The 20735-nt window shown below is 46.4% G+C and overlaps 8 protein-coding genes across 8 annotated transcripts; 4 read left to right on the forward strand and 4 right to left on the reverse strand.

Moving 5' to 3' along the window:
• Positions 1–38: 38 nt before the first annotated feature.
• Positions 39–3572, reverse strand: GLAREA_01471 (ARM repeat-containing protein; the record flags this gene model as incomplete). The annotated part of the gene is made up of 3 exons (XM_008088687.1): positions 39–966; positions 1154–3470; positions 3527–3572. 3 exons carry the CDS (start codon positions 3570–3572, stop codon positions 39–41), a joined length of 3291 nt encoding a protein of 1096 aa, XP_008086878.1.
• An 886-nt stretch (positions 3573–4458) lies between these two features.
• Positions 4459–5124, forward strand: GLAREA_01472 (Acyl-CoA N-acyltransferases (Nat); the record flags this gene model as incomplete). Its single annotated transcript, XM_008088688.1, has 2 exons — positions 4459–4654; positions 4712–5124. The coding sequence occupies 2 exons, from the start codon at positions 4459–4461 to the stop codon at positions 5122–5124; spliced, it is 609 nt and encodes a 202-aa protein (XP_008086879.1).
• A 147-nt stretch (positions 5125–5271) lies between these two features.
• Positions 5272–7295, reverse strand: GLAREA_01473 (uncharacterized protein; the record flags this gene model as incomplete). The annotated part of the gene is made up of 4 exons (XM_008088689.1): positions 5272–6102; positions 6151–6412; positions 6466–7039; positions 7091–7295. 4 exons carry the CDS (start codon positions 7293–7295, stop codon positions 5272–5274), a joined length of 1872 nt encoding a protein of 623 aa, XP_008086880.1.
• A 2159-nt stretch (positions 7296–9454) lies between these two features.
• GLAREA_01474 (NAD(P)-linked oxidoreductase) lies at positions 9455–10615 on the reverse strand (the record flags this gene model as incomplete). Its single annotated transcript, XM_008088690.1, has 6 exons — positions 9455–9470; positions 9519–9778; positions 9826–10284; positions 10378–10435; positions 10486–10496; positions 10544–10615. The coding sequence occupies 6 exons, from the start codon at positions 10613–10615 to the stop codon at positions 9455–9457; spliced, it is 876 nt and encodes a 291-aa protein (XP_008086881.1).
• An 847-nt stretch (positions 10616–11462) lies between these two features.
• Positions 11463–12700, forward strand: GLAREA_01475 (L30e-like protein; the record flags this gene model as incomplete). Its single annotated transcript, XM_008088691.1, has 2 exons — positions 11463–11543; positions 11597–12700. 2 exons carry the CDS (start codon positions 11463–11465, stop codon positions 12698–12700), a joined length of 1185 nt encoding a protein of 394 aa, XP_008086882.1.
• Positions 12701–13307: 607 nt separating this feature from the next.
• GLAREA_01476 (uncharacterized protein) lies at positions 13308–15772 on the reverse strand (the record flags this gene model as incomplete). The annotated part of the gene is made up of 3 exons (XM_008088692.1): positions 13308–13489; positions 13541–15637; positions 15712–15772. The coding sequence occupies 3 exons, from the start codon at positions 15770–15772 to the stop codon at positions 13308–13310; spliced, it is 2340 nt and encodes a 779-aa protein (XP_008086883.1).
• Positions 15773–16022: 250 nt separating this feature from the next.
• On the forward strand, positions 16023–17513 carry GLAREA_01477 (PTPA-like protein; the record flags this gene model as incomplete). Its single annotated transcript, XM_008088693.1, has 3 exons — positions 16023–16669; positions 16719–17070; positions 17118–17513. The coding sequence occupies 3 exons, from the start codon at positions 16023–16025 to the stop codon at positions 17511–17513; spliced, it is 1395 nt and encodes a 464-aa protein (XP_008086884.1).
• Positions 17514–18372: 859 nt separating this feature from the next.
• Positions 18373–19187, forward strand: GLAREA_01478 (uncharacterized protein; the record flags this gene model as incomplete). The annotated part of the gene is made up of 4 exons (XM_008088694.1): positions 18373–18385; positions 18587–18766; positions 18819–18932; positions 19051–19187. The coding sequence occupies 4 exons, from the start codon at positions 18373–18375 to the stop codon at positions 19185–19187; spliced, it is 444 nt and encodes a 147-aa protein (XP_008086885.1).
• Between the last annotated feature and the right edge of the window lie 1548 nt (positions 19188–20735).

A 20735-nucleotide genomic window follows, 5' to 3' on the forward strand; every position in this document is an offset into this window, starting at 1 on the left:
CGTAACGTTCGTTCTCCTACCCGGAACTTCTCTATGCCTTACACGAATTGAGACAAGACTTGATTGCCTTGAATCAGACTTGCGTCCTTTGCGTGAATGAACTTGACCACCGCCACAATCCTGCTGCGTGTGTCGGGCTCTAGCTGCTCAGCTGGCTCACCAACCACAGCGGCAAAGACAGGAATCAATTGTGGAGTAAGTGCCATGATGGATGGATTTTGATGCTCGTAGAGGCCCGTGATACACTCGTAAATTGGCTTATTCTCTTCATAGTCTTCCTTCAGTGGAAGCAACTCAACGAGAACTGGGAGTATATCATCGACAGGCACTTGATCCTGGTGGGCCATGATCATACGGCAAACACATCCAGAAGCGTTGTCGAGTGTCCTAGCGACCTGTGTGTGGAGAAGTGGTTCCAATTTCCTCAGGATTTCTTTAAATGCAGGGAGGTAGGTGTTTGAATCAGTTGAGTGATAGATCAACAGACCAATGGCATAAGATGCGTTTGATTTGGTCTCGTCGTCTTCATCAGTCAAGCGATGTAACAGTAGCTTGAGGAGAGGTGCAGTGAACGGTGATACTCCATTGCCCATATGTGCGGTGCATTCAGCAATGACTCCGATTGCAGTAGAACGTTCATAGTTGGTCTGAGAGGATGCATACTTCATCACGGGTTTTTGAAAGATCTTCCACGCTTCAGAGAACTGACTACCGAGAGCAGCAGCAAGTCCAATGACAACGTCGAGAGCAGTATCGATCACAAGCCAGTCGTACTCAGAGGATTCTTCGTCTTCAGGGGATTGATCGGCTTCATCACCAATATCCTGTTGGCATGGATGCGACTTGGTAATGATGGATGCCAAAATGGAGATCGTCTGTTCGGCAAACTTGCCTTGGGTCAGAATGGATGGTCCACAAAGTTTTAACGTAGCTGCCACATTTCGGTTGATGTCGGTAATAACGGCCCTAGATTTTATCTCAGTTAGCAATATTCTATTACTGATGTGATAAAGTAGCCTAAAAATAGTGAAATGGATCAGAAGTAGATACGCGTTCTCAGCAATTACAACTTGTGTATCTGAGTGAGCTGGGTATAACGTCATGTTGTTCATCATTTCCAACAGAGTAACAAAAAGGAAAATTGTAGACTTACCGATCAACTTCATCCTCCCACAATGAGAGAGTTGCGACTGAGACCACTTCACCAAGCTTGAGGACTTCCTCTGATGGCTGAGATGATGGTGGCAACCCAGGCGTCCACTTCTCCCCGGTATGGTCTTCCATCAAAGCCCACAGGCAGGCATATGCCCTCCATAAAGTGCCCACTGCAGTCTTGCGGACTCCCTCGTAGTGATGCTCGACTAAGCCCATGACGGTCTCAATAGTCTTTTCGAAATACGGCACAAAGTTGCTACGAGTGTGTGAAAGCACATCACCAAGCACTTCAATTGCAATTTCTTTCTCGAAAGCCACTGCAGAAACACCACCAAGGTCATCCCAGTCTTCATCGTCGTCCTCTTCCATGCCATCGACATCCTCAATCTCATTGTCATCCGTTGCAGCGACAACTTTAACCTTTTTGCCGGCAATGATGACTTCTTGACCTAGTAAATCTTGCGCTTCAGCACCTAGCTCAACGTCGAGATCTGACTCCTCCTGTTCAAGACTCTCCATAAGACCCTTAACGACACCATCAAGGTATGGTGTAAACTTTTCTTCATAAACCTTGGCAAACGTACTCCAGAGGATGTAGCTTGTCTCTCTCAGTCTCGGGTGGCCCAAATGGAGCGCCTCTTCACTTGCTTGCATCAAAGGTTGAACGTATGGCTCGAAAGCTTCAGCGCCAACGGCAGTGGCCATGCTGCCTATCGCATCGCAAGCCGTTGCACGAAGATCTAGTTCATCCTGACTGTCCTTGATAGAGACAAACTCGGAAAGAGCTTTGATGGCAGGTTCGAAGTACGGTAAGAAATCACCTTCAGCAGCGCCGGCGATTGATCCGAGTGCACCCGCAGCACTTGATCTGACTGTGAGCTCGGAGTGACTGAGCAGTCTTCCCAAGCGGGGAACAAGCTCGGGAAGATAGCTTGTCATAACCTCCTTGTCAAGACCTTCAGTAACAGAATCTAGCGCACCACATGCAGCTTTCAGGATCTCCAGTTTTTTACGCGACTCAGACTCGCTAGAAGATTCACCACTTGCAGAGTCCAGGTTCTTGAGTAAAACTGGGATGAGTTCCGCGTGGTGTTTGGAGAGATCTTCTGCTAGATCATCGGCAAGTCTAGCCACTCCATTCAAAGCAGCATTACGGACACCGACAACAGGATCATTGAGGAGCTTCATGACAATTGGCATTAAAGAATCGAGTTGAGTACCGATAAAGTCGGGTGCTCCTTCGACGCACATTCCCAAAGATAAGATACCAGCCTGGCGAAACTGAGGCGATTCGTGATTGACATACGAAGGAAGCTGATTAAGAAGGGGAACAATGACCTGTCGTGGAGGTAAGCTGGCAGCGAGCAGATCGAGAAGACCAAGAGCTGAACGGTGAGGGTTGACTTCGTCTTCTTCATCTTCGTCATCCTCGATCTCAGTTGCAATTTGCATGCACTTGGTCGTTAGAGTCTCTCCCATATTCTTGATACCCTGTATCTTCATCTTGCGGAACCTTGCGGCTTGCATTAAGAAAGACAATGCCTGGTTTCTGGAGTCATCGGAAATATCGGTGTTGGCAGCAATATCAATCATGAAAGTTAACAAGTCTTTGAAATGTTTGTTCAGGAGGGCACCCTCAAGGCCAAGCAATGTCTGAAAAACTTCAAAAGCTTGCATGGTTCGATCCTCATCATCTTCGTCGATAGCAGCTTTCAAAACGGCGACCATGTCAGGGAACAGATCCACGAATCGTGCCAGATTCTCTGGATCCTCTTCGGGGTGGATCAACATAGCAACTCTGCTCATGCAAAGCATTGTGTTGGTCCTAACTTCGGCGCTCTCTGGGTCTTTGATGGTGGTAGCGAATAGTGAGAAAAGACTTTGGACTTTGTCCTCGAAGGCATCTCCTGCCACATCGAGTAAGGAGAAGAGAATATAAATCCCGACCTCACGGTGAGAAACATCGGATGAAGTCGAAGCCTGTGCGAGAAGACCTGGGAGCGTCGCCCATTCTCCGTCTGCGAGATCGATCTTGGCGATAGCAGCAATGACGCGCGCAGAGGAGTGTCGTACAAGGGACTGTTTTTCGGTCAAGGTCGACTCGAGGAGTTTCTCGCGAATGGCTGGCTTCTGGTCGGAGGGTTGGGCAGCCCAGTGTTTATCCACTAAACGGCAAGCCTCGACAGCAGCTTGTTGACGGATTTTCGAGTCATCGTGGGAAGTTAGAATGTGGAGTAACCAGAGAAGGGTTTGTGGGTGAGGATAGTAGTTCTTTCGCAGTTCCGTTGTGGTTGCCTTTAGGCGTTCGGTATCAGCTAAACAGAAGTCAATAAAGGTTGATAGGAGGGAGAGAGAGATTAGATTAACATACGAACTTGACAGTTGGCTAGAAGCTCAACTAATCTTTGTTGCTCCATTCTGGATTCTGTTCACGCAATACAGTGTGCGACACAGGATTAAGTTAAACGGAGCAAGATAGTTGGGAGTTCACGGCCTGAAGTTGCAAAAATAAAAATTGTGAGAAGACCCTGGTCTCCACACGCTAGTGGGCCACTTGCCTAGCCCACGTGATGCAGACAACTAATTCGAGGATCGACTTTCCAATACGACCTTAATGATAATTTTTTTGGCAGGAAACTTATATTTCTTCTCTTGATTAATGTGAAAGGTAAACACGGTTCTTCACGCTGATAATCTATCACTTATAAAGCAAGCTACCACTCCTTGTCGATGCTCATTAGACGACCTCCAGTCGTGGAATGTATGATGTATCTGCCTTAACTCGGCTGAAAGAGGTCTGTTCAGGAAATGCTCGATGTTGGGATCTGAAACTCCAGAATTTTTAGTACGGGCCTTGTATAAAGAATTTACTGTCGATTTCGGTTCGGACATTCGCATTTTAGCATGCTGTTGATCCTCTACAACCGACAGGAGAATTAGACATAGTAGATCTTCATCGACTCAAAGACCTCATCGGAGCTTTATTTCATGGTGGTGTTTGATTTCTATGCAACAGCACTGTACTCCTGCGATGCCTAGATACTCTATTCATGCTCGATGGATTTTACAACAGTCTTTATAGGACTGAAAGTTAAGCGAACCCCCAATGAAGAAGGTCCCCAGTTCTTACCAACAGTGGGCCTAGCACATGGTCGTCAATACACACACATTGACTAACAGTCGTACTGATACTGTTTACATTAAAAAACTAAATCGGACTCTCCTACGGAAGGACGCCTTTTGTTCGCACATAGCCTCCCTGGGCTTCTGTTATCAACGGAACCGCCTGCAGTTTACCTCGTAATGGCTTCCAATTCATGCAAACAATGGACGAAAGGTACATATCTTGTATCCACAGACCGCTCAGCACTTCAGCCACTAGCAATCAACCAAGCCTTTGCCAGTGATGACATAGTCTGGACTAAGACAATGGATATTAAGATACTCCAGGCTATGATAGACAATTCAATATGTTTCGGCCTCTACGACAATACTTCAGGTACAATAAAACTTGAGGACTGAATTCCTCCATCAATGTTAATTCTCACACATCCAGAATCATCAACTCAAATCGGCTTCGCCCGTCTGATAACCGATCGCGTCTCTTTCGTCTACCTAACAGACGTTTATGTGTTGCCTGCTTATCAAAAGCAAGGTCTCGGAAGGTGGATGATCGTATGTATCAGAGAATACTTAGAAGAATGGGAGACTCTGAAAAGAATCATGTTTATCAATATCGGAAAAGGTGATTGGTATAGGGAGTGCTTCAGGGATTTCAAGGGTGTTGGGGTCAGGCCTTGGGATGAGAATGTGAATGGTGCTAGTACCAAGGTATGGACAAATGGTATGAAGAAGGAGGATGGGGCACAGATACCGGATATGAATGAGCCAAAGATGAAAAGGTTTTCACAACACGAAGGTCATGAGGGGGCAGTTTCAAATAACACCGGTAATCATGAAGCAAGCTAATTGCAATATCATTGAGTAACCCATAACTTTTCAAGCCAATATCCAATGACCAGTGAGTCAAAATCCTCCAATTAACTCCCGCTAAATTTCATAATCCATAAAAAGACCTGGGTATCATGAATTCAACCATTAACGCAAAGCCGTCAATTACAACTGAATAGCAACAAGGAACACAGTCAAGAGACCCAGACCACCCCACCAGAACTGCGATGACATCTCGCGTGCCGTGCCTGCACCATTCTTCTCCGCAAATGTTCCTGGTTGCCCGGTAGGATTTGCACCAGGTGCATTCGTAGCACCGGCCACAACCGTAGCAGTGGTAGGAGGTGGAGGGGGAGGTGTAGTGGTAGGAATGGCCAATTGTTGTTTCTCCGCGTCGAAGCTCAAACAAGCAGTGGGTAGCGGGAAGCTGGTCGATGCAATGACACTCTCGGTGGTGTATCCTCCATCGAGTTTGTTTCCAGGAAGATCAAGCAGAACATCGGCTTTCACTCCGAAATTGAGAACGACGGCGGGTTCTATCTTGATGAGACTTGGGAATTTTTGGGGGACAATCTCGGATACGTTGGTAAAACTAATGTTTGTTGGGATGGGATCGCAGTTGACGTCTAGGTCGGGAGCTGTCGAGATGGCGACCTCGAGGGCGGGGAGGTCGAGGAACGCTCCTATTTCCGCTTTTGCGCCGCCGAATATGTTCGCATTGCCCAGGACGATACCAAAATTCAGCTCGCCGCGAAGAGCGGCGGAAAGTGTAAGCTTGATGCTAGGAGAGGTTGCTTGAAATGGTAGAGCAGTGATGTTTGCATTTTCAAACCCCACCACATTTGATTGTGTGATGTTACCGATTGGAAGCGTAAGTGTAGAGTTGTTTGGTACTTTGAGGTCAAACCCATAGCTAAATTCTAGTGTTCCTTCGAGCTTAATAGTACTAACAAGCGCAGGTCTGAAGAATGGCCCGACTGTCGCAACGTTTGGGATCTATGGACAGTTAGCAGGTGTTGCACTGTTTTGGTTTTGACGACTTACCGAGAATCCTGGAAGACCAAACTCGGTAAGCTGTTTTTCGAACGTCTTCTCTTGAGAGAGCGTGAATTTGGTATCCAATTCGATATGAGCAGCCAGATTGTTAGCGGCGACCTGAAAGAAGCCGTCCTGAACAAAATCGATAATCTCTCCAATATCGGTTGTGCTAGTGCTGACGACAAATTCGCCAGCAATCACGTCAATAGTACCGTTGAGAGTGCAGCCTTTGCAGCTTACTGAGGCACTTTGCGTTGTGGCTCCACTTCTGTGACACGGTTAGAATTCAAGCTTGGTTGAGGTTTTTACGCTTATACTGACCCAGTAGCAAACTCGAACAGCTTCATATTAGGATCCAACTTTTGACTCGAGTTAAATGGGTTCGCTAGATCGACACTCGTTTCGAGACCAGTAGGAGTGGGAGTTGGCTGAGGGGTGGTAGAGCTTGGATCTACTGTTGCGAATGTATCTCCTCCTTGTCTCTTGCGTAATGCCTCGTGGGTTCGGAAAGAAGAGGTTGGAACCTTGCCTGCCTTGGAGCCGAATTTAACAGTCATTGTATCGTATGCTTGTCGCCATTCGAGTTCTTTCACAGAGAAATCTACTGTCGACTGGCGAAGATCGTAATGAATACCAGAAACGAGGTATGGTTTTCTCTCGCCATCTCCGTTGCAACCGATGTGGGAAGTAATAATTAAGAATGGTCCAAGATTGTCCCAACTCGGTCGAACATCTCCCAGACTCTGGGATTGGGCAAATTGTAGTGTGATTACAGACTCCGAGCATCTAATATCCTCAACATCTTCTTCTATGTCTTCCAGAACGAGTGCTGGCAGTTTATATTTAGTCTCTGTCTTAGCGAATCGAGAGTTCCAACCGGGAAGTGATGGTCGTTCTGTGCCATAATGTTAGTAACTGTAAATGGGAAAATAACGTTTGAACTTACCTTCCGCATATTCATGGGCACAGTCTATTGTTGGTTTGAATGCGTCTCCTCGTGCTTGAAGTCTAGACCGAACTGTGATAGCCGAAAGTTTTGGATGCCGTCCTGCCACAGCTCTCGACACCATGGATTTATCCACGACGTCGGCATTAGCAAAAGAAGAAAGTGCTAGTATTGGAGCAACCAGTTTAAAGATAGGAAAGATCATGATTATGGGGTAAGATAGTACTGAAAAGATTAAAAGCTCGACCAGGAATGACTTGAAAAGACTGAACTGAATTTTGTCTGTACATAAAAACACGACACACCAAACCCTTATATAATATGACTTACATCTTGACTTCATACCAGCCGGCAAGGGTTCCGTTTCTCGAGGCTGATAGAGCTGCAACAACCCATCTTTACGAGGGCTCTGTGGAACCCTAAGCGAGAGGATCAATTGTCAGAAAGGCCCTTGGGATTTTCCAAATGCAGGGGAACCTGAACAGACAACCAGAGCCGCATGTCCGGTCGCCGTTGGATTTCCAACTGTGCCTCTGTTTAATTGAAGTTCATTGGCAAGATCCTCAGATCTCGAATCCTACGTCCGGGGTCATGGATGGAAAGAGCGATTCCTGCATCAGCATGCAGATGTCAGGTATTTTAGTTTCACAGTACCGGAGAGGCGCAAGGCTGTGTCGCAAGCGCCTGCTGTGCTCTCCACGAGCACAGCCAGATTTTTAGGCAAGGCTGTGAGGTATAGGGTCTGATAAATGGCCGAAATGTACGAAAGTATCGAGTAACCTGAGTATGTCGAGGTTGAGGTTTCATGGTCGAAGGTTGAAGACAAGCGTTGTTTTTGGTTGGTGGGGCGCTTGAGAGGTCGTTGGGAAGGCCACCTGTTGGGGTTTTCCCCAAAAACAACAACAACAATCATAATCACGACTACAGTAATGAAAATAGATCAACGAAGAGTTGGTTGGGTTACCGAATAGACGCTGAGTTTGGAGTTGTGAGTAGATCGAAGCTCGATATTCCGGTTAGCCACGACCCAAAATTTGAACTCAGACCATTTACCATTAGCATGAACTGATTCTGTAGTCTCTCAGTTACATTTTATTTCGTGTTACCATAGCCTAGGCTCCTCTCACGCAGAGCTTACCATATCGTCAAGCGGACTGACTGAGGATCTGAAATATAAAGCTCGCTTAGCTCGTTTCGATGAGCAGACGTGGGGGACAACTTTCAAGGAGAAGCATGAACAGCACCGCCTATTCTCAGCCGCTGTGCAACCCGAGAGTTAAAGGTTGAAACATCTTGGCATGCTTCCAGAAGCTTTATTAGTATATTAGGTCCGGCTAGCGCTCAGCGGGTAGCATCCGCCTAGCCAAATGTTTGATCTTCTTCTGCGGGTTGTTCTCCTGGATATATTCCATGCAGCACATCTAACACCAACATTTTTGGACCCCACGGCCTACAGGATACCAACAATTTCAAGCAGACAACAAATGAAAGAGAACAAAGACCTAACATGCTGTGAAAATACAAATTATGACTGGTACCACCATAAGCGAGCATGTGCCTCGTTGTTGGATGGAATCTTGCATTCAAAATGTTTGCTCTTATTTGGACAACATTCCCCTTGTGCGGCTTGGACCTGGAGACCCGAAACTTTCGACGATTTGAAATTGAAATGCAACCAGCACGGAGACCCAGAAACCGATGCGGGCTTTCTGGATAAAAGTGTTGCGGCGGCGAACTGTTGGAAAGCGTTTCCCAGCATGTTGGTTCAACACAATTGCTGGTACAACCGCTCAACTCTCGATGTAGCCATCTTTGTTTACTTCTAAGGCTTAATCTGGAGCAGAAAGCCGCCCATAAACAGACTCCCCAGTCGCAGGAACGTTCGATTTGTTTGAGTGACCCAGCCGAGCATGAACAAGACCTTTCCATCTGCAAGACTTTGTTTTGGGCTTTATTCAGATTTATAGTACGCGAGCAGACGGCAAGACCAACATCATGGGTCAGCGGCTCGCCATATTTCATCGGATTTAACTGGGGTTTGATACACGCATTATGGCGTGTAGCTGACCAACTCGTCTATAAGTTGAAATTGTAAGCTTTACGGAGTGCGGCGTCTTTGCTTGTCATGAACAGCTCCTTCGATGACTCCGATAGAGTTTTGTACCACGTTGCCCGTAAAGAATTTCTTTACCAATTCATGCGGAGTCTAGACTATGTAAGTAATGTATCTAGGTTGACTTTGACTCGCGCTGAGTCGAAAAAGTAACAGTCGGGAATTGGATAAGGTATTCATTCGATCAGATTGACGGCTTCATTTTCTATTAACGTAATCATGATAATGTAGTTTCCTTATCATTATATCTATTACAAGCGAGAACCACTAGGTATCTTAGCTACGACACATAAGAACAATCTCAACTGCTCTTACGGTGCCGTAGTAGGGTCCCAGCACACAGGCTCATATTTGCCTGTATTTAAACTCTTCATGTCTTCCTCATCCAATTCAAAATCAAAAATAGAAGCATTCTCGACGATCCGACTTGGAGTAACACTTTTTGGCAAAGGCACAAATCCCTTCTGCAGACTCCAACGAAGGAGAATCTGTGCAGGGGATTTGTTGTGCTTCTTGACCAAGGGCTGGAGCAGAGGATCATTTGGGCGTGTGTTCTGAACGAGAGGAGAGTAGGCCTACTGAATTAGTTAAGAAACTCGGGGAATAAACGTTCTGCACTTACCTCGACGACAATTCCTCTCTTCTCACACCAATCGGTGATATCTTTTCGAGCTAACCAAGGATGGATTTCCCATTGACCGACGTCGATCTTGCCTCCCTTTCCCTCACCACGTTCTTGTTCCAGTTCCTTCATGTACTCCTCCATCTCATCCAAATGACCTACGCCGTAATTACTTACTCCTAAAGACCGAATTTCACCTCGATCTTGTGCTTCTAGCAGGGCTTTCCATGCACCTTTACGACCCTCACGCCCACCGAATGGAGCATGGAGAAGCATCAAGTCAAGATAATCAAATCCAGTCTGTTTGAGCGAAGAAGCAATTTTGGATTTGGTGTCCTCGTAGCTCAATTTTGCTGAATAAACTTTGGTGGTGAAGAATATGTCAGAGCGAGGGATGCCGGACTTCTTAATAGCGGCAGCAGAAGGAGCCTCGTTTCGATAGAAGATCGCCGAGTCCACCTGAAATTGACGTTGTCAGAAAATGCATTCTATACAAATTTACTAAGTGGAAACAACGGCTGGAAAATAATGCCACTATGGGTAGGTACTCACATGACGATATCCTGCTTTGAAAGATTGTAAGACAACATCTTCTGTCACATCTGGCGGACTGGAATTCGTTAGTCAATTAAAACAAGACTTATATAGCAAACATCATACGTCTGGTAAACCTGTCTGTTGTCAATCTTTACTCTCGTACATCTTGAAGTCCACTTACACCATATCCTAAGCGAGGTATCTCATAGCCTGAGTTCATTCGAGCCGTCGATTTAATCGATAAGGTCGACATCTTCTTTCCGGTAGACGAGATCAAATTTTGTGATTTGAATAGAAGATTTGAAGAAAGCATGAATCTTTGGATGTATAGAAAATGACAGAATATTTGGAAGACGTGGCGAGACTGGAAACTTTATTCTTTGAAAGCGAGCCTCATGACAGCATGCGTGATTGTAGGCTGAAATTTACTCCGACGAAGTAAGGAAATTAGATTGCTATCTCCGATATAAAGCGGGACGTCTTCACAGATCATTAACTCGATTGGTTGTATTTGTAATTAGATAGAGAGATCAGAGTGGAAATCAGGTCACTTTGTGCTTCGATGTACCGCCGTTTTTGTGGTGTGCGACTGCAAGTCTTTGAATTCCAATATGTTTAGGCTCACCATATCTTCTTGAGATTTGTTAGATTACAGCTGTCTCAACCCTACGATAAGTAGAGCTTGTAGAACATTTACATGGAAATAGGTATTCTTAACCCCGCGGTGACGTAATACATCTTGCGATTACTTATTTGGTAGGATATGCGCTCTTAAGGTGGATCTATACAAATAATACAGATTTGTTGAATTTAACAGTTCATCTTCATGTTGTATAGCTCCTACTCATTAAAAGTAAATACCTAGGTACCTAGGTGTGTCAGTATATGACATTCACATCGTGAGCCAGCTGGGCACCAATTTAGAGCCCCACATACCCCTCCCCCTCCATGAAATTTAATCCAAGCCTGGTGCCTCTTTGTGTTGACCACCACTACCTACCGAAATACCTCACCTCAGAGCATATTGGTAGACATCTTGCCGTATTCTTGCATTTCGTTCGGCAATTCATCAAGACGTAGTTCCAAATCACCTGTACATAATGCGCCTCATAAAACAAGATATTGAAGCCAAAACGGGCGCAGGAACAATCACACTCCTCCCAGAAGAACCAGAAGACATGGTACTTCCTCACCTTGCCTTCATGCTCTACTGCTGTATCTAATTAATTTACAGTGGCATGCACATAATCTAATAGCACCCAATGATCTCCTCCGAGCCTCTGCAGTCCGCCGTGTAACTACCGAATCCGCGACAGGAAGCACATCCTCAACACGAGTCCACACCACCCTCTTAATCCGCGTCACAAACATCGAGTTCGACCCTCAAGCCTCCCAACTCCACGTCTCTGGTCGTGTGGCCGAAGAAAACAAGTGGGTGAAAAATGGCGCATACCATACTTTAGACCTGGAACTGCAGCGGAATTTCACCATAGAAAAGAGTGAGGGGTGGGATAGCGTGGCGTTGGATGTAGTCAGGGAGGCAGTGAAGCAGGATAAAGAAGGAACTGTGCCAGCAGTCGTAATGCAGGAGGGGTTGGCAAATATCTGTCTGATCACAGAGTATCAGACTGTGCTGAAGCAGAGGGTGGAATCTGGAATTCCGAAGAAAAGAGCTGGACGAAGTGGAGATCATGATAAAGGGATTGAAAGATTCTACGCTATAGTGCTGGAAACGCTACTGAGACATGTGGATATCACAGCGCCGCGACCTTTACTACTCGCAAGTCCAGGTTTCACGGCGCAAGGATTCCAGAAGTATATCCTGGACGAAGCGACGCGGACCGGAAATAAAGCAGTATTAGGGAATAAGTCGAACCTCGTAGTCGTCCACTCCAGTTCTGGTCATCTCCACAGTCTGAACGAGATTCTTCAATCTCAATCCGTCCTTTCAAAACTCAGCAACACAAAATACGCCAAGGAAACACTGCTTATGGACACTTTCATGACATTTCTCAGAAAAGACGATGGAAGAGCTTGGTACGGACCTAATGAAGTTGAGAAGGCCGCTGAGAAGGGAGCTATAGGACCAGGCGGGACGTTGTTGATCAACAATGCATTATTCAGGGCGCAAGATGTGGGTGTGAGGAAACGCTGGGTCGGGCTGGTAGATAGGGTGAGAGAAGGGGGTGGTGAGGTTAGGATATTAAGCAGTGATCACGAAAGTGGGAAACGACTGGAAGGATTAGGAGGCATCGCGGCGATACTCACGTTCCCGTTAGAGGATCTGGATGAGGATGAAGAAGATCTTGTGGGTGATGATAGGGAAATGGTGATATGAGATACCTTATGACATATTTGGGAGATTTGGGTAGTGGTTTTAGGATGGAAAATATGATACCCCTGTGTGCCTATTCTCACATCCTATTTTTTTCTGGCCGAAAACCTCATTCAGCGAGGCTTAGTGAGAACGCCACTCAATCCATTCCATGTTCTCCACTGTGCTTATGCTGTCGACGAAGCCACTAATGCTTCGTCTTATAACTATTGTTGCACATCGCGACAGCCACCAACATCCACCAACTGACGGATGATGTGGAGTCTTCCGAAGGAGCTCCACAAACATAGAAACGTACATTTTGGAACTAATATAATGGTTATGATTTTTTACAATGTAAAGATGAGTTACATTATTTGAACGGGACAAAAACCGCCTGGGGTATCATATAAAAGCAACAAGACAAGACGCCTGACGCCACCGCTTAAACAAACTCTACTCCATTCTTGGCCTCCCTTTCCCATGCTCAACAAAAAAAGGGTATTTCCCAAACAATACGCCGTAAACTTTGAAAATTCTGACACACGGAAGCCCGCCAACAAGATCCCATCATGTATAATCGCCGACAAAAGAGTTGTATGAGAATACGAATGGCCGTGGCTAAAGTCCTTTAAGATGGCACGGATATGGCATCATCGTCTTCCCACCAGACATTATATGTCCACTCTTGATCGAGCATCTTACCCCTTTCATGGACTCTATGAAGACATTGTTGAAGCTCCTTTGCAGCTTCGAAAACCTCTTCAATATCGACATCCAGGGCTCGAGCAGCGTTTTGCCAGCGATTGGGATCTAGGAGAGGTCAACCGATTCAATCTGACTATAAAAATGGTTTCTACATACCTTCAGCTTCTTGCATCATCATCATGGCGAATCTGCCCTTCTTCTCGTTGTTCCACGGCGTTCGGGTGGTTCCTCTCTTGTTATCGGGAGGGAACCCCCCAATACGAACTTTGTAACCGTTTGAGAGAGGATCATTCTCTTCCTCAAGATCAGACTCGTCGGATTCTACATTTCTCCTCGTCCGTATTGATGCCCCCTGGCTTCCATACAAGCGATCATCTCCAGCCGATAAGCCGTAGTTGCCCATTAACTCCCTTTTAATCCTATCCACATCTTGCCGTTGCTTTCTGTGGACGGCACGTCTTCTGGCAAGAGTTTCTTGGTTTTTTTTCCTCATGAGAGTTGCTCTTCGTTCCTCCTGCTCATTGCGAGATATCTCTTTCGCTTCCAGATCCGCTTGGCGCAAGCTGTCACGAGCTCTCTCTTCCGTTTCCATGCGTATTGCTTGTTGGCTGGCAGACATTAAGTCTTTTGCCCGCTTTTTGATCGCATCTATCTCAACTCGATGGCTCATACAAAGCTTCCTCAGTTGAGTCAGACTCTCTGTGGTTGGCTGCTTTATTTGAAAGTTTGACCGACGCTTTTTGCTTGTATCATCGTTATCCGCTTCGTCATCGTTGTTACTAATTTTATCGTCGAACGGAGTGACATCGTTTGCGCTCAGCTTGACCTTCTGCGCCGTTGCAACACCTGCTAAATCGCACCATAGTTTACATAGAGAGTAGATTTCTTCGGCTAGCTCCAAACTCATCTTGCCTTCTTCACTACAGGTATTCAAAGCCAGCTGGATACACCTCATCCACTGAGGTAGGACAATGAAGTATAAACAAATGAGCAACTTCTCGGTAGCCGGTGTGTTATCGTCGATTCCGGTACCTCTAATCGAGAGCACGGCGTTTCGTGTGGACGCTCTCAGATCTTCTAGACGAGAGGACACGTTGGCATAAGCCTTATTTGTGAGATTTCGGCGGCCCTTTAAGATAGAAGCTTGTAGGTTTTCATATGCTGTTGACAAGGAATCTACGATCGCGCTAAGCTCTTTTCCAGTCTCATCATTAAGCTTATCTAAAGAAACGCTGATGATCTTGTCATAAGAGTCCGAAGACATGTGGTATCTTTGCCCAACTCGGTCTGAAATTTTCATCAGTTCTTCTATCTGAGCAGGCGCTAAGGAGAACGGGAACAACTCTGGGCGAGCAACTTCTTGGTTGCTATTTTGTACGTCATCCTCGTCCTGTATCATATCGTCTTCGTCGGCAGATGTAGCTTCAAGACGATGGGCACGCTTAGCTTGTTCTGCACTCGCGAGATAATACTCCCGTCCAGTCCAGGGTTGCATGGTGACTTTTTCAGGGCTTCGGTTCGCCGGCATCCAACTGGTGCTATCGTTGTCTTCGAGAAGTTTTTCTGAATTGTTGGATTCTGCGTTATCATTGCCCGGCGCGGATAGAATTGTTACTCCTTGTTGCCGCTCGGACTCAAGCGTATGAGCCTTCGTACGCCGCCCTCTTCCATTTTCTATGAGATTCTGCGGTGTTACAGACGATTCGACCTCAATCTCAACTACAGGCACCGTTGATCTGCTACGTGTAACAGGTCTAACTTCCGACACGGGGTTCAAGCTCGTAGTTGCCGCAACGATCGGTTTTTTCGCTACCCGTTTTCGTGAAAGTCGCTTTGGCAGAGGCTCTGTAGGTGCTAGGTCTCCGTCAGACACAGTTTTTAGGGAATAGGCTCGGGGACTATCATCTGTACCGTTTTCAATGCTCCGCTTTCGCTTTCTCGGCGAGAGCTCTCCAGAGTGATTCAAGTTTCTTGCAGAGGCATCAAGTCCAGGATGTTCCACCTCTTTGGCAGCTTCTTCGTTGGACTTGGAAGTATCCCGCACTCCGCTTGAGAATCTATCTTCGTTCGTATCTCGCTCGTCAGCATCGTCCCGCTCCTCGACAAGGTTTTGTCTTTCGGGCGCCGGATTACTGCTGGGGAAAGCGCTCAGCATCCAGTTTATAGCCCCTCCAACCATTGATGTCCTCGGCGCAGTCTTCTTGGTAATTTTGATTTTGTTCAGCAAATTGGCAGTCTTCTCTGCTTCTTCCGCTGCGCATAATCAGTCAATATTCCTTGAGGATATGATGTGGAGCTCTGGCACTTGCCTTCCATGACAGAAGCACCATTGGACGTCTGCTCCTTATTACTCATTGCGGCCTGTTGTTGACGCGTGTTTGAAGGCATCTGTGCCAGATTGGTCCTTTCTGTGCTAGATAAACGTTACAGTTTGCTGTGCTTGTGGATTTGCGAGTTGCATGTCCGTCTTGCAGTTGGCCTTGTCGAGCCAAAAAGGCAACAAGGGTTTTAGTTTCCCCAGGAACCCGCAGCCAGCCCCACTATTTTCCAACGAACCGCCCGTGCTTTTTCACGAGTCTCCTTGATGAACTGGTGGATAGCAGGCATTGAGGGATGAACATCCACGGTCGGAGAAGAAATGGAGTCCCTTTCTGTCAATAAATTACCAGCATTCTTGCCGATACTGGAGAGCTCGAAACCACATACCTTTCTCATTCCAACTAAACGCATCAACGAAGGTCACGATGTTCCGTTTTTCCTTACCTCGCGAGCATATTCTGATATCGGGATCTTCATGATGCAGCTGAATACTGCCATGTGCCCAAGAAAGGCCCCTGGATCTTCTTCTGAGATACGCACATGGCAGCTTGATGATCCCCTCCATCTCTCGGAGCCAGTCCAGAAGATCCACGCCTTGCTGGGCAAAATAGATTCTATTATAGAAGAAGCGCCCCCAGACACAGGACCTCGGAGATTTGGTAACGTCAGTTTTAGAAAGTGGTATGAAATTCTAAATACAAGAGTAAGGGACTTGCTTATTGCTCACCTTCCGGATTCTGTTCTTAATTTTGGTGTGAACCCCGCAAGTAACGTGTCCGTTCTGGACGAGCTGACTCCATATCTCCTGGGTGGGTTTGGTAGCTCTCAGCGACTTGACTATGGTACAGGCCATGAGCTTAGCTTTCTTGCTTTCATTGCTTGTATTTGGAAGCTTGGGGGCTTCACGGCCACGAATTCAAGCGACGGGGCCTTGGAGAGGAGTATTGTTCTAGGCATCATTGAACCGTACGTTTCTAAGGAGCTCTAGATCTGCTGTGGCTCTAACAACCTACAGATACTTTCGCGTTGTTCGTCGCCTTATTCTCACATATACTCTGGAGCCTGCTGGTTCACATGGAGTTTGGGGCTTGGATGATCATTCTTTCCTCCCATACATCCTCGGTTCCTCGCAGTACTGTCCTGCGATTAACGATTCTGATCCAATGCCTGTTGAAGGTACTCTCTCCGGCTCGCCGAATCCTGCAGATGTTGCGAAGAAAAATGTGGTTGACCGCGAGAGGAAGCATAACATGTATTTTGCTGCCGTCGGATTTATTAACGATGTAAAGACCGGCCCATTTTGGGAGCATAGTCCAATACTCTTCGATATTTCTGGTGTAAAAGCTGGATGGGGAAAAATTAACAAAGTATGTACCGAAATTCTTACCATCGATCAACCGCTAAGACCGCACAGGGCATGATCAAAATGTACAATGCGGAAGTTCTGTCGAAGTTTCCTGTGGTGCAGCATTTCCCCTTCGGCTCCCTATTCACTTGGGAACAGGATCCCAATGCCATTTCTGCGATACCTTCCGTGCACACTGCAAGCCAACCTACGATTCACCAACCTTCGATGACTACTGCCACGGGCCGACCTTCAGATACCACAAACGCTCCTTGGGCGAAAACATCGGCTCAAATGAACGAAACTCGCCGAACAGTACCAAGTACAACCTCTTTTCAGTCTGAAATGCCTGCAACAAGAGCTCCCTGGGCCAAGGCTCCTGGAACTCAGCAATCAACAAGTACAGCGCCCCCTCCCGGAGGGATGCTTGATGGCCCAACTCGCGCGCCATGGGCAAAGAGATGACGAGATGCTCACAACTCTACGCCGTCGTAGAAATATTGGACCAAAGATGGGACTCGATTACAATCTTCCGCTAGCATCATTAGCCATCTGGTAGCCAACGCTGGACGAAGAGTATTGCCAGGAGTTGATGGCGATATGATTACAACATAAATACCAAGATATTCCGCTGTGATTTTAGGACATGTATACTGGAGCAGGTCCGAATAGCATGCCGTATTGATTCCCAAGAACTCATGGTGATATGTGGACACTATGCAAAGTCACAGGTCTAAGTTAGTTAGACACAAGCTCACGCATCGTCCCGTTCCTGAAACGTGCATTAGTGCCTTCTCCTTAATTGTGATCGAGGTACAGGAATACAATATTACTGTACCAAAGAATTCAGTCTACAATCATACATAATTTAAGTCTTCAGGATAATAGAAATACTTGATGATACTGAGGATTTTCGATTTAGTATCACTCGTTCTTGGAGCCAACCAACCAACCGGTTTGCTGGAAACGTCGTCTCCACATCCGGATCCGCCTTAGTTCTTAGTGAACACGTTAATCATGTCAGAAATAGCTGCACTATTCTCAATCTAGTGCTTATCACTGTTCATCAAGTGAATCTGATAGCCGTGCCGAACTGTCTTATTTATAGGTTTTATTTATTATTGGTCGAGGCGGAAGTTGTGAATTCTTGACATGCTACCGCATCCTTTCGTACATAAGCATAAAGCTAGTCCCTCTTTGGGTTAGTTCGACCTGTTGCCGTGACTGTCAACCTGGAACGACCAAAACTCTCTCGTCCTCATCAACTCTCATTTACCATCCATAAACACCACACATTCTACTTAACCACACGAAAATACTCACTATGCCCGGAATACGTAAGTTGCCTTTTTTACAGTCGAATGCTATGTTCCAGCCATTCTCCGCACTTCATACGCGTTATCAGTTCCCGTATCCGCAAATTCGTATTGTCCACTACTGTGATGATGAAGCATAGGTGCTTTTCGTCATTCTCTGCATCTATGGCACTGTTTCTCGCACTCTAGGCATCCATCGCTAACTTTTCTCTTCAACTATAGCACCAAATGCGTTGTCCGACTTGAAGGCCAAATTCAAGAGCTTACTCAAAGGAGGAAAGTCGAAGAAGACAGAAGCAAAGCCCGCAGAAGCAAAGCCCGCAGAGCCAACGCCAGCTGCTGCCCCAGTACCAACAACAACTGAGACAGCTCCCACTCCTGCTCCTGAACCCGTTGCAGCCGGTATTTACCCTACTCACACTTTGTTTGGGCTCAAAGCTGACTTGTCTCGTAGCAGCCGTCGAAGCGCCAAAAGAAGAAGCCAAGCCAGCTGACCCAGTTCCAACCACCACTCCAGAGGTTGCCCCAACTCCAGCTACAGCTGAACCTGTCAAGACCGAAGCTCCTGGTAAGCAATTTATGCGCTCTTCCTCGCTGCTAGATCGGAGTTCTGCGTCGGAAGCAAAACGAGAGACTTCGGAGTAGTCTCACGTCATATTTTGTATCCATATGCTAATTCACCGCAGTCGTCCCAGCTGTGCCTGAAGTCAAGAAAGAAGAACCGGCTGCAACACCAACCCCCGAGGTCAAGAAAGAAGAGCCAGTCGCTCTCCCTGCACCGGCCGCCGTACCCGCTCCCACTCCAGCTCCAGCTGCTGCATAAATATGCTACCACAAAGTTCTACATTGGAGGTTTAGAGTTACACTCCGCTGGAATGTGCTCAACCGAATCCAGACAGGATGAAATATATATTAGAGAGACGTCGCATGTAATGGCAGTTGTTTAGGAGTCTTCGTGGACAGGATATCGGATACGTCGTGTTATGGTGGAGGATGTTTTCAGTTACTTTCACAATACCCCCTTTTACAATGCTCGGATCAAGATGCATGTCGATATATGCATCCAACGATGGACAAAGATACCCAATACCCTTGATTTAGTCTACAATTGATCCTCCTATACCATTTAATAGAACTATATACTTTGATCTGTCGTGATTACAAACCTGTGATGCTTCAAAGCGCATGATTGACCGACCAACATTGTCTAGCACATGGGCATCTTGACGCATTTTACTGTTGAGAATCCTTCTTCTCTCAATCATGCAAGCACAAAGCTCCAGAACATTGTCATCTGATCTCGATCCAGTGTGGTTGCAACATATTTGATAGCTAAAAACCAGTCACCATGAACAAGTAAGTCGTTGAACCTAGGCCCTAGCATGACTGATTGATAGTCTTCTCACTGAAAATGCGTTTTCGATGTTTATAGTAAATATGACAAAATACAGAGCTGAGCTTTGATTTAGTAGTGAGCTATCAATTCCCCAGTCTCGAACTATACCTAGAGACCCAGTAGGTAGTGTTGACAGCGGTCGACCCACAACTATTTTGCCCAAGCTCTGAGATGACAAAATGAACGGAAGTCCCCGTATAGTAACATAAACTGTGATCATACAGGTAATTGCTTTTCATCGTTCACTCAATTTGAATCAATAGTCAGTCGAAATCCTCTATCTTCTTGTGTTGAGACTGCCACTTCCGGGAAGACTTGTCCACCGAGAGCCAAACGCCAGCTTGGCTTGGACCCTGAGTCCAAGCGATCAATCAACGCGGGAGCGCCTCGGCGGGACGTGCTCATTCGCCAATTTTTTAAACAATTCAGCAAAGGTCCCCTGTGCTGCTACTTCGACTCCCCCTCAGCAACGAGCAGCTGCAGCTCTCTCCTTCTCCCTCAGAGACATCATATTCATTGATCTCTTACCCATCTTCACTACACCATTTCTAGTTCGATCTGTATTTTTGGCCGTGTTGCGCCAACAACCATCTATATTGACAAGAGGCCCAAGTCAATAGTCGCAAAAACACCAGTCGCGTCTCGTCGCGAAACCCGGCTGTCGAGCGGTGTAAGGCGGAAGATCTAGATATTGTAAGTTGCAGACTTTAATTGAGGGGAATCCAGGGTTATCTGTTCATATTCTGCGAATAAAGCATTGGGCATTAAGTCAGATTGAGTAAACCTATTGGTTGAACGGCCGTGACGTGTCGCTGTGGGCGGGCTGCTATGGCTGCAGGTCCGAAAGCTGCTTTGCGTTTCAATCGTGACTGTTACAGCGATCTTAGCATTTGAGTTGAATTTGGTAGCTGATTCTTTCCGTTTACAGTTCCATTAGAAGCCTTTGCACAAGTCTTTTTTAGCATACCACCGAAT

Source organism: Glarea lozoyensis, assembly GCF_000409485.1.
Source record: "Glarea lozoyensis ATCC 20868 chromosome Unknown GLAREA7, whole genome shotgun sequence".
NCBI lineage: Eukaryota > Fungi > Ascomycota > Leotiomycetes > Helotiales > Helotiaceae > Glarea > Glarea lozoyensis.